Source organism: Aspergillus nomiae (genome assembly GCF_001204775.2).
Source record: "Aspergillus nomiae NRRL 13137 chromosome Unknown contig00620, whole genome shotgun sequence".
Lineage (NCBI taxonomy): Eukaryota > Fungi > Ascomycota > Eurotiomycetes > Eurotiales > Aspergillaceae > Aspergillus > Aspergillus nomiae.
This window is the reverse complement of record NW_015378675.1, coordinates 1-13094: the sequence shown is the minus strand read 5'-3', so window position 1 is coordinate 13094 and position 13094 is coordinate 1. Positions and strand designations below refer to the sequence as shown.

Sequence of the window (13094 nt, the reverse complement as noted above, 5' to 3'; positions counted from 1 at the left end):
CAGAAAGCAAACAGACGTGAATGGAGCAAAGGAGCCAGGAAAATCGATTAAGTAAAATAGAAAAAGATAGCGAAGATTGGGGTTCGAAGTACGGAGGAGAATATCGCCTGCAGTGCGGATCCAATCCGAGACTTTGAACTGGCAATTCTCAGGTCTCAAATCTTAAAGAAATAGTGAGATGTGCGCAGGCCAGCCTGGCCGAAGAGCTCAAATATGCAATGCCGGAATCTATGTGCGTCAACCCATAAGAAAATCTAGAAGGCTCATATCAACGGATTAAGGGCTCAACCCATCAAAACTGAACAGTGGCTCTTGGCTGGGGTGTTCTCATATTTGAATAGGAGACAGCGGAGGTCCTAATTCAGGAAGCTGGGAAATACTCCTAGTATGTGACGTCTCAATGTTCTTGGGTTTGTTCTTGCGGCCTTTAGCCGTCTCAGGACGAGAAGGTTGCTCTTGAATGGAAGGCTGGCTGCTACCAGAAGAAGAGATAGCTCTCTCGTCCACACTCGTGGCTTGTGGAAAATTCGCACCAATGTCCTGTGTTATATGCGCTAATCTTTCTTTTTCGTCCATTTCCTTTTCGATCTGAAGATATTCCTTCTCTGTCCAGCAACCCTGCCAACAGTTTTTCCAGTCACAGACGAGAAAGTTGAAACAGAAGGCATCGATCTTCATGCAAGGCTGGAAGCAGATGCAGAGGTTGCGATAGTCCATCTTGTTTTGATCGACATAGGAATGCAGAAGATTTAAGTGACATGTGATGGCGAAGAGAAGATAGTAATGATAGGGGGGTAGCTTTGAAAGCTCGTCTTTGAGCATCTGTGGGGCAGTGGTTGCGCCCTCGCATTTGTCGGCGATCATGGCCTGTGTTTCTTTGGGGAAAAGCTCATCGGGTAATTCTCGAAGCCAAGCTTTGAACATGGAGCCAATCGTATTGATGTCATAGAGGTCCGGTACATCGAAGAGGTTGATGTCAAGCTCTGGATGAATGTTAAAAGACACTTACTTCGCAAAGGTCTACCTACTTGACTTACCAGTATCAAAGCGCCGTTGCCAATGCTTGACTTCTTTTCCGCTACCCGGAACACGGTAAAGTCCCTCTTCCTCACAGCCCTTAAAATTGAGGTAGCTGATGTAACGTCAGTAACCCGCCCATTCGAACGGAAATGCGCGAGAACTTACTCAATGCAACGATACGGTAAAGCTGGCATCCAAAACTCAGTCTTATCCTTACAATCCTCAAGCCGCTTCGCGATACGGGTTCGACGGGCTTGTTCGATAAGCGGCAAATTGATCACGGAGCAAACATAGTTGTCATCATTAATGAGTTCCCGCTCATTGGTACTGCCACTCCGTGTGATCTTCCCAAAAAATCCCTTTCCTGCCTTGCCAATTCGATCCGCAGCACCACTCGATGATTGCTTAATATTATTGAACAGCGCCGCTGAAGCGCCCGATACTTGACTCAGGGAAGCCGAAGGAACCATTGACCCGCCATATCTGTCCTTCCGTATCGGGCCACCGTTGACTTCCGTAAGACGGTCAATTGTATAGCTGCGGGCATGAGGGTTCCCTGTGGGCTTGACTTCTGCTGCTTTGGGGGGCGTTTGTGCCTCCCTCTTGGCGCTTTCTTCAAGTCTCATAAGGCTGGTTGACGGACGCCTATGCGCAATCCTGTTCACAGAGGAGTCGTCCAATCTGATCGACCGAGAGCGGGAAAGGAGATTGGCAAAGCGTGGTTTGCTCTTCTTAAGAGTATGACCAGACTCAGACTCCGTCCCAACTCGCCTGATTTCCGCTTGTTGCGCGTTCTTGTCGTCGGAAGAATGACTGTCTAGTATGCGTGTCAGTGTATTCAAAGGAAGCGACAGACATGACTAGGTGCTTACTATTCTCTTGTTGCGCCGCACGTTCAATGGCACCGGGAAGGTCCGGAGTTGACTCGTACAGCTTTGACGATATCTGCGTTCTGCGATCCCTAGAACTACCACGGCTCCTAGGCTTATCGCCCGAATTTCCAGAGCTATCCGACCTCTGGGCCCTGTGAGAAACCTTCGGCGCCTTTAAATTCGCAAAGAACGAACGAGAAGGGTCACGACTGTGTTTAGGAGAATCTCGTGGCGAGGGAGGGTACTGAGGAATGGCCGTGACGCCTTGAGTAGGTGATTCTGCGGTAAGGCCGGGGGAAACTGGTAGGATGGGGCTATTTGCTTTGCTATTCGATTCTTGTGTGACAGAGCGGATTGTTGTGCCCTTGAAGAAAGTTGAACTTGAGGAAGATTTGGGTGATCGCGGCGTCAGGGGACTGGGCCCATCTGAGCTTGCACCAGGTGTATGTGGGGACGAAGTCTTTGCGCTCGTTTGGAGAGTGGAAGGGCTGAGATCTAAATTCAGAACAGTGGACTGTCTAGACGGCATCTTAGACGTTGATCGCGGGTCAGATAACGGCGTGGACAAATCGTCAGGGGTAGACCGGCAAAAGCGATACACCAAGCGCTAACTGAATGCTAAAGGGAAAAAAAGATTGACCTATTATTCACAAAATCATATGTTAGCACGGAATGCACGTAAGTTCCTAGTTAATCCGTGGTATTTTTGGGATGCTGAAACAGACTAACCGAGAGACCCCAGATTCTAGAACTTACCCTTGTTCTAAAAAAGTTGGCTCTTTCTAAGTCTTTAGGGCGAGAATATCCTAAATTTATCCCTTCTTTCAGGAAGAGGTGAATCCCCATGTATTCTTGGAGTATATCGGGAGAGATCGCACGGTAAATACACCGACTGCAACGGGACCAGCCTTGCCAATAAGTTTCCTAAATGTCGGTGTCGAAAACGCTGTCAAAGCAAACAATGATCGTACGTGGAAGATATCTCGGAGCGACCGCGTCTAAGAAATAGTTGCATGGTCATCAGCGATCCAGGCCAGAAACAAAGATGGCTTTGCGTTAAAGAGATAGGAAGAAAGAGTGGCGTGCAGCAATTAACGGTAAGGAGCGTCGATAAAAGAAGGGGAAGGGGGGCTATGAATGCATGAAGCCATCACGAAGGCTGACATCGTCATGGTTTACCCCTTGGTATGCGTCAAGAAGAAGGGAGAGATTCGAAGTGAATTTATCATGTGGTTATAGGAGAGAACAGTCGATTGAATCCATAACCATCCTACCACCAAGAGCAGACGAGGGTATCTAAACATCTTAACATACCAGAATGCGCAGCCCCTCATATTATGAATTAGAGCTTCTGTCTTGATTGAAGTTCTTTCCAATCCACACTTGTCTCTTCTCCAACGGTACTCTTTGTGAATTCCTTGGTCACAGTTGAACTCAAGTAATGCTGTCCTATTTTTTTTTTTCTCTCCCTTGACTTTTTTTTTATTGTTGGGCTGCGGAGCGGCGTTCAGAGGGCGGTCGGTAAAGAGAGGAGCGACTAGCGTGCTATCGTCGGATGGTTAAAGTGAGGACAGAAGGCTACCTAAGAATAAAAACTAAAACAATAAAAAACAGGAATTTAACACCGAAACGAGATTGAAATGAATGGAAACGAGATTGAAATGAATGGGAACGAGAGGATTTGTCGTCAAAAGCCTTGACACGAGAGAGTGATTCTCGCACGGTTCTGTAAGTGCTCAGACTCGACACATTCCTTGACAGCGTTATGCAAGCGCGGCAGTGTGTCAGGCTAAGAAGCCTCCGTTCTTTAAGGGGGCGAACTGATAGTGGAGCTGGCGTTGTGCCAGGCTCCAGAATTGCTAGTAATCCGTACTGCGTGGCTTTTTTGAGCGCTATGGAAAAGCCTATTTGTATCTAGTGCACCGATGGGGTTTTCCGTGAGAGACGCGGCGGAAGTTATGTACGGAGGCCTCAAGTGCCCTATACAGATCTCTTCCTCTTCATCTAATATTTTTTCTTTTTTCTTCTTTCTAAGTTTACGATTTACCCCAGGGCCAATGTTGGAAAGTAATCGTATGAACCAAATTAAAAGGAAGGGGGCGAAAAAATTAGAAATAAAATAAAATAGAAGGAAGAGAGAGAATTAGCTTCTTGTGTCGAGGGTGACGTTTGGTCCAACCCACCGACCGATCGTCGAGCTAGTTGAAGTATCAGAACATGTTCAGGTCATTGGAAGATAGTTACATTGTGTTTGATGATATAATCCTGTCTACTTTGTACTCCCTTGTTCATGACTCAGGTAGTTCCCAACAGTTAAGATTGTAGGGTTATCTAATAATAAGTAGGCTTATAGGTTATACATCATGGTGTTCTGTGGCTTACCATAGCCCCCCTAATAGACTATGCAGAGGAACACATGGTGTATAGGGAAGTGAATGTGTACAAGGGTTAGGTAGTATACACCGAAAGATCGGGAAGACCCATCCAAATAATAGAGTGGCGTCATTGATTGGCCTAAAAGATTGGGCCTGGCAGCTGGTGCCTTGGGCGGGATGATGTACGCTCCGACGAAGATACAGTAATTGCAGCGATGTATTGGTCGACCGGATATCCCGCTGGGGCACCGTTCCATGGCATGAGCGAATCAACGGTCAGTGGGCTCGACGCGAACGAGGTGCCTGGCGCGGAGACGGTCATAGCATCACTAGGGTGTATTTAAGTAGGCTTGACTATCAGTTACCACTAATACATTTCAAAGTCAAAATTATCTGTCCTGATTGTTCATCATTTTCTTTATGATTGTGTTGTAATATCTGAATGTTTGCACGGAACAGGTTAGTCTGTGAGGGAAAAGAATGAGAGAAAAACAAATGATCCCCATTTTTCATGTATCGGCTGATCCTTCTGAGCTTCAAGTGGACTTGCTACCACGGTTCACACATGGCATCGTGATACCGCTAGTGGGGATGATATAAAAAGGAATTTGTACCAGAGAATAAGAAAGGAAGATAGACACATATATAGGCAATGCCCCGCCAGGTATCTTCTTTACCTAAATAATAGAGTAAAAGAAAGGCAAAAAGAAGCAAAAATAAAAAAAAAGAGAGAAAAACAAAACAAAAATAGTTGCTGGATTGCTGGAATGCTAAAGTAAAACCTGCCATCTATTCTAAGATACCTATGACTTTGCCCGTTACCCGTTACGTACTCCGTACTCCATACATTGAGCAATTTTCGCTCCCTCTCTTTTCTTTTTTACTCGGACAACTCCGTACATTGCCGTACTCTACACCATGAATAAATTGATGATAAAAAGTGGAGAAAATATATATTATTGGGCCATTCACTAGCTCCTATAGGTGTTCTCAATAGGAGCATGCTTTACATTGTACGTACTTAGTTATCTAGTACTCCATATGTGCATAATTTGAATTATATTCTGAGATGGAGACAATACAGTATGGACACGTGGGAAGGATTCATTGTGAAATCCAGGATCCGCTCCTGTACTCCCACAGTCTCTCTGGACACCACTAAAATATTGAAGAACTGAAACAGGATTACTATTATTACTACTATGAGCAAGTACCATCAGCAAGTATATTTCTTAATTCCATGACCAACACGGACCTACATAGAACCACATAGAGACAAAAACAAGGATCAGCAGCCACTGAATACGATTAACTGCTACCAAACGCAGGTTGCAAAAGCAGGGACCCAGGGGCAAACCGGAAGCGCTCAGGGGTTACTGTTCAGACCGCTGGCCGCCCTGGCGATCCGAAGTCTGTCTGAAACATGGCCCCGCTTTTGCGCCGGCGGTTCACCCGGTGGCGCTAAGTCACGTGGAAGAAAGCCCTCTTCGGTACCCGACCACACTCATTCATCCCTGCAAAAAAGCTCTTTTCCCTTTTCACCTCCCCGAATCTCACTAGCTTGCCGAATATAGACGCTACAAGCACTGACGGTACCGTGACAATCAACCTTTCATTTTGTCTTTCCAAAGACCATGCATGACTCACTTTTGGCGTAGCTGTGAAGTCTTCATTGCCATTTATCTTTTCCTCCCTTAAACCCTTTTAACTAAAACCTGGCAGCTGCCTGTTATACCCTAAGCTAGCTGGCTTTGTGCTAGTGACTGAGTTACTAACTTACACTACCCCCGCGTAAATTATGTCCCTAGTCTCGGGGGGTGGTCAGACTGACCAGTATCTATGTGTTCAAAAACATGTAGAGTACATTAAAAATCTGGACAGCGTGCGTCATTCTTACCATCTTTTAGTGATGGGGAAGATGGTTGACAGGTGATGCTAGAGGAGGGATGAGCTTGAATATTGGCTCACGGAGCATCTTCGGCTTAATGGGGTCTACTGGGGCTTAACAGCCTTGCATCTTCTCGGCTGTCCTCAAGCCTTGCCTCGTGAAGACACGATCAGTTTTGTTCTCTCCTGTCAGCGTGAGAATGGTGGGTTTGGGGCTGCACCTGGACATGACGCTCATATGCTGTACACCGTCTCTGCTGTCCAAATCCTTGTAATGCTGGATGCAGTGGATGAATTGGAGAAGCGTGGCCTTGGAGGCAAACGGAAAGTTGGCTCTTTCATCGCTGGATTACAGGACAAGGAAACCGGCTCGTTCATGGGTGACGAGTGGGGTGAGTTGGACACACGGTTCTTGTATGGTGCGTTCAATGCATTGTCACTATTAGGCCTCCTGGATACTATTGATGTCCCGAAGGCCGTTGCCTATGTCCAGAAATGTGAAAACCTGGATGGAGGTTATGGCATCCACCCTGGTGCAGAGTCACATTCTGGACAGGTCTTCACCTGTGTAGGGGCTTTGGCGATTGCCGGGCGATTGGACTTGATTAATAAGGACCGCTTGGGTGGTTGGCTTAGCGAAAGACAGGTGGATAATGGAGGCTTCAACGGACGTCCGGAGAAGTTGGAAGATGCATGCTATAGCTGGTGGGTTGGGGCCAGTTTGGCCATGATCGACAAGCTTCACTGGATTAATGGTGACAAGCTTGCTGCGTTTATCCTGCGTTGCCAGGTTAGTTCCAACTGAATTGACCAAATGTCGTGTTTCTAACCCAAACTAGGACCCGGAGAATGGTGGGTTTGGAGACCGGCCTGGTAATATGGTCGACGTTTTCCATACACACTTTGCCCTCGCTGGGTTGAGTCTCCTGGGGTATGACGGTGTTGGAGAAGTAGATCCTGTTTAGTGAGTTACCTGTCTTCAAGTTCCTATAACCGCAGGGGGGCGCTAACGAGGGCTAGTTGTATGCCGAAAGCAATAACAAAGTGCTTATCGAAGTGACAACAGTTACTTTACTCGATTGTTCGTAGTTAGCACCTCCTGCAATCTAATAACCCATTTTGCCTTCATTTCATGGATTATGGGATACAAGGCAGGAGAAGAATGATTGGCACTGTGACTTATTTCCGCTTCATACCCCCTCACAATAACCTGTTAAAAAGGTTGTTAAGACACAGTGGCACATGATCTTCCATGGTCTTATGTAACCCATAATGGTAGCAGTGTCTTTTATCTTTCAATACGAATTCAAATTGTACATTTGAGAGATGACTTGAGGTTCCCAATTTTATTCATTTGCTCTTGCCTGACGCCCTCGAGGCTCTCAGTAGTAAATGCTACTGTATGTACTTTGGTGGAGGTCACGGTGCAGTGCCTTGTCCGGTCTAGTCGTGTTCAAGCAGGTGCCTGCCCAGTTGGAAGTTTGTGAGGAGTTCCTTCTCCAGTTGCCTATGTGGAACAGAATATGTCTTTCTCCCCATTCTAGCACCTGCCCTGCCAGTTTCGATTCTGCAGGGCAAGTCTTCTGATATCTTCAGTCTACCGCCACGAGGGCCAGTCTTTCTATATTGCTTTTCGCCCAGTATTTGGATTGTTTAGGCTTTATGCATGTATCGACTTGCACCTGGCAGCTCTAGTAACCTGTTGCCTCTTTGATCTCGACCTAATTGGCTCTTTCACTTTCCTTCAAGGTCATCTACGATGGATGCGGCTGCACTTTTCTGCAACATATGCCCCAAAAAACCCAAATTTAGTGATGTGTCCCATTTGTTGACTCACGTTTCATCCAAGGCTCACCTTTCTCATTACTTTAAATTACAAGTCCGCAGTCATCAAGAACCCCAAGCAGTTATCCTCCTCGATGAATACGATCGATGGTACAAGGCTAATAACCTTGCGAAATTACTCTCTGACCGATTAGCCTCGAAAGATGCTCGCAGGAAAAGGATCCACGGAACAGCTGCACCTCATGACAAAACGTGCCCTGCAAAGGAAGATCATGGGCACAAGAGTCCTACAGGGCCGGTACGCTCGCCACATGGCAACGCGCTTCCTGATTACTTAGACCCACGCCTCGTTACGTCAGGTATGTATATGGAGCATGATGATAGCGACAGAGGCACATATGTCTCTGCGGACTGCGTCACTGGGGTCGCTTCTCCAAATCGCGATGTGCAAGCAAACGCAGAATCGAGCCATCTATTGCACCCTACGCCTGGTTCTCAAATCTCCACAGAAGCCGCGGCCTGCCAGTGGAAGCAAGAGCGTGTGTTTGGTTCAGACGATGAGGGAGGCTTTGATTTGGAATGCACGCCTAGTTGGTCTAAAACGTTGGGACACACAGCGCAAATGGCCTCGCAGTTGCTAAATCGACAACTATTAAGTTACGATCTCCTTGTTGATGACACCGAGAGCGAAGTGGACAAGGAAAGGGTGGATGAGATCGCTAGACTCAAAGGGATTCTTTGGCCGGGAATGGATATCTTCGATTCGGCCACCGCGCAAATGAGGCGCAAACGCAATCAGAAGAAGGATGAAAGTGCTCTTAGGATGATGGAGAAGACTTCCATGGGTGTTGAGCCTACAGAACTCATATTTTCCCCTACCGGAATCTTACGGAAACAGCGTGTGATCTCTGGCAATGTAGAGGACAGTAGTCCTCTAAAAGGGGAAACACCCATACCAAGGCGGAGATCAACTCGTTCGAAACGTGCCCTCTCTCAAACCGACGCCAACATTCAACGTGGACAGGACAGGAAGCGGAAGAAGAAAGCAGTTAAACATGTCCCGATCACCGTTGGGCAGGACTTGAACCACAGAGATTCATATTTCATGCGAGCCACCTCCCCAGAAGCGCCAAGTGGTGGTAATCAACTAACTCATGGAGAGAGCGCGGACGACTTCGCATTGACATTCAATGGGCCTGAGTCTAGGTCGCGCACTGGGTTAAAGATCTTCTGTGACACACCAAACCAAAATATTTCAGACCAACATTGTGGTGATGGTTTGCACTTTGGACTAGTTGCATCTTCTGATGCGCTCTTCCTGCAACAAGAAGCTATCACAACTCGCACCCCTAGCTCGGTACTTTCCAGCAATTATATCTCAGAGTTTGCAGAGAGGCTTTCCCGTTTCACTACGGACAAAGAGAATATTGAACCGCTATCGGATGCTTACGGCCGAATCGATCCTCTTGTAGGCTGGCACTCTCCTGTCATCAAGCGACATCTAGCCAGTAATACTGGTTATCCGTCACAGTTTCTTTTCGGCGATAGCCAACGCATCGAGCTAAACATGTTCGATGGGCACGATAGTCATGTAGGATATTCATATAATCCGCTAGCAGCCTCGTTTCCAAAATTATCAGCTGAAGAGAATCCTATATACACCATGGACACCAGCAACGGTCTCTCTTTTCAGGATGCAACGTACGTGACGTCCCCTGAGGCGACCATTTCCGATATCGAAGATGATGATTTTGAGCGACTATATTTGGATGGGAGCTCCTGCTAGGATTTGTCATTGCTATGCCCTTTTTTCTTATCGCACTCTTGATTACTGCTTGCATTCTGATTGTTTTCTATACCACAAGCCCGTTTCACGGCAGAACCGGACCGAAAGCCATATCGTGCGATCCAAAACATTAGACACCTTGAACCTAACAGACCTGACCTGAATGCTAAGGAGTCTCACCCTCCGGCCATCATTGGCGTTGTATATTGGGCAGGCCGACTTTTCGCGTACCATCTAGCAGGATTCAGGGAAGGGATGACCAAGAACAGTGTCGCTGTTGCATAAAGATGGAGGCCTGCGCCGAAGTTGCCCGCGTATAATTATAGCCGACGTTCTATAAAGCATGAATAATGATTCATCACGATCGATGCACATGGTTGGGTGAGGCATCAGTACTTACTCACGCACCATTTCAACTATCAAACGCATAAATTATGCTTCACATAGATAATAAGTGTTATTTTGTCATCGTCTTGACCTGTCAACTCTTAATTTTTCACTGAGGGCGGAATAGTTAGTAGTGACTGTGAACTATGCTGCCGCAATGGATATCCCATTTGTTTACCCAATTGGAGTAGCAATCCCTGAGCAGCTCCTATGTGACCGGAACCGGCTCTCTAAACCGTGTGTAAAGTAACACTTTCTCTAAATCCATAATATGAACCCATGAAATCTGAGAATATTACTAGGACAGGGGCAACTAGTTAACGTAATCCACAGTCGGTCGGGCACCCAATTATGGGAAGGGGCGGAATGGGATGTGATAGTACATATCTATGTCTCCTTAGGAATCTACACTCTTTTCTTTTCCTGTGCTTGGGGGGGGGGCAGCCGGCAAGACGAACGGATTCCCCTCGTTGGCGCGGTAGACGCCACACACCAAGTCGACTTCGAGGGGGTTAGGATCGTCCCAAAACAGGGTTTGGAGAGCGCCCAAGCTCTCTTGGCTTGGTGGTTAGCTAGTGTGGTGGGAATATCAGGTTCATTGCTAGGCACATACTGAGGGTGGGATTAGAAAGAAGGGAGAAGGGCGTGACTGGTGTAGTCATCTTTGGTTTACGGTCGTGTTTTTGCATTAGAAAGGGAACATTTGATACATCATTTGACATGGTTCAGAGGTTGGCTATATAGAGGGATCAGATACCGCTGATAGAGCTATTGGTGGTCTGCACAGTCATGGGGGTGTGGTGCTTTGAATGACTACGCAGATGACTCTTCGAACAAGTAGTCCGCTTACGCTTGATTAATCCTGCCCTACCCATTTGATTTTCTTGAACAATTTTTCATTATCCATATCTCTCCTCCGTGTTCTCTCATACTGACTAACTGCTGGTTTCTACACAAGTGGTGAATCTTCGACTATAGACTATCGGTACTTGGTACGCCCTGAAACATCAACCACCAATACTCCCCTCCCAATCGATCCAGTCAAACGTGTTTAGTAGCTCCAAATGCGGGTAGTCGGGGAATCCATTCTCCAGGAACGGTACAATAGGCTGCGATTGCTCAATTCCTGGCGGATGAAGTATTCGCTCCAAGATTCGACTCAGAATCCTTTGGATTAGCGACACCATGTTCCCGCAGGAAGCCTCATTCTGAATCCATTCAAGGTACGCCACTAATATACTAAGGTTTTGAATGATCTCCGAGCGCGCAAGTCGTAAATAATATCTTTGAGGGCTGGCAGCTTGAGCAAGAAAGACATAATCTGGGCCCGACTTTGGCTGTTGAGCTGGTCATTGTTTCCGAACCACATCTGACTCCGAAGCCGAGAGCCGGGCCCCAAGCAGTATGTATACCAACAATATCAAAGCAGTCGAATCCTCCAGGCATCATCTTGAACAATCATCCCTCTCTCCTCTGTATGACAACCAAAATGTCGCACCAGCAGAATGACACCATGGAAAAGCTCGGGCCAATCAAAGGGGTCAATTCGCATACCACCGAGCAGAACACAGCCTATACTATGCCGCCGAATGGTGGTCTCCGGGCCTGGTTGCAGGTGGCAGGATCTTTCTTCCTCTTCTTCAACTCATGGTACCGATCTCATGTTGTCCCCACTGCGTTGCAGAACGCTCTACTAACATACAACCGTCACGAACCACAGGGGAACTGTCAACACATTCGGTGTCTTCCAGACATACTATGAAATCGACCTGCTGAAGACCCAGTCCAGCTCAGCTATCTCCTGGATTGGCGCAGTCCAGGCATTTCTTCTCCTCCTGATTGGGGTCATCACCGGTCCCCTCTACGACTTGGGATACTTTTATATCCTCGTCTTGACCGGCTCCACCCTCATCGTCGTCGGATTCATGACCCTCAGCGTCTGCACCTCATACTGGCAAGTCCTCCTCGCGCAAGCGTTCTGTATCGGCCTTGGAAACGGATGTCTCTACATCCCATCCGTAGCCATAATCCCGCAGTACTTCTCCTCGCGGCGACCCATCGCTATCGCCCTCGCCGCGTCCGGAAGCAGTCTGGGCGGCGTTCTCTATCCCATCGTTTTCCGTCAACTCCAGCCTCGCATCGGATTTGGATGGTCTACGAGAGTCCTCGGACTTATAGCTCTTGTAACAAGTGCATTTTCCCTGTGCGTCATGTGCGTGCGTCAAGCACCAAACCACAGACGGGTCCTAACAGAACTCTCCGCCTTTAAAGAGACCCCATACGCTCTTTTCTGCTTGGCCATGTTCTTTGGCTACATTGGCTTTTTCAACCCCATCTTCTACATTGAAGCCTATGCCATCCAGAAGCACGCTATGGCAGAACCACTTGCCTTCTATCTGGTCTCCATCCTCAATGCTGCTTCCGTTCCAGGGAGAAGTATTCCGGGACTTCTGGCCCCTCATCTTGGTCTTTTGAGCATCCTCCTGGGGAGTGCCATTATCAGTGGGCCTTTGTCGCTGTGCTGGATCGCTATTTCGGACTCGGGTGGCTTGATTGTATTCGCCGTCTTATATGGGTTTTTCTCCGGCGCTTTTGTTGCACTGCCCGCTGTTGCTTTGACCACCCTCACTCCGAATCTTGAGACCTTGGGAACAAGAATGGGCATGTACTCAGTGTTGTGTGGCTTGGGGTCCTTGTGCGGTTCGCCTGTTGCAGGGGCTATTCTGGATCATACGGGATTGTATCTGGGCATACAGCTGTACTCGGGGATAAGTATCGGCGCTACGGGTGTGCTGCTGCTCTTCGCAAGGCTGCTGAAGAAGAATTGAGCGAGCCTGATTATGGAGACAGAAGGAAAGATGTTTTGTTTGGATAGAAGCGTAGATTGCCATTAGTCTGAAAACAACTCCTTGGTTCAGTCTTTACAAGACTGAGATTTTTTATAGGTAGCTTGTCATCGATAATCTAGCGAAATTTTACCCA

The 13094-nt window shown here is 47.4% G+C and overlaps 3 protein-coding genes across 3 annotated transcripts; 2 read left to right on the top strand and 1 right to left on the bottom strand.

The window, feature by feature from the left end:
• Nucleotides 1-327: 327 nt before the first annotated feature.
• ANOM_011559 (putative Rho GTPase activator (Bem2)) lies at nt 328-2499 on the bottom strand (the record flags this gene model as incomplete). Its single annotated transcript, XM_015556815.1, has 4 exons — nt 328-983; nt 1038-1132; nt 1186-1837; nt 1893-2499. Coding segments are annotated over 4 exons (2007 nt in total), but the record flags the coding sequence as incomplete, so codon positions are not given.
• Nucleotides 2500-6065: 3566 nt separating this feature from the next.
• On the top strand, nt 6066-9725 carry ANOM_011558 (geranylgeranyl transferase type-2 subunit beta; the record flags this gene model as incomplete). The annotated part of the gene is made up of 4 exons (XM_015556814.1): nt 6066-6149; nt 6207-6944; nt 6994-7118; nt 8042-9725. 4 exons carry the CDS (start codon nt 6066-6068, stop codon nt 9723-9725), a joined length of 2631 nt encoding a protein of 876 aa, XP_015401301.1.
• Nucleotides 9726-11556: 1831 nt separating this feature from the next.
• On the top strand, nt 11557-12940 carry ANOM_011557 (MFS monocarboxylate transporter; the record flags this gene model as incomplete). Its single annotated transcript, XM_015556813.1, has 2 exons — nt 11557-11762; nt 11833-12940. Coding segments are annotated over 2 exons (1308 nt in total), but the record flags the coding sequence as incomplete, so codon positions are not given.
• Between the last annotated feature and the right edge of the window lie 154 nt (nt 12941-13094).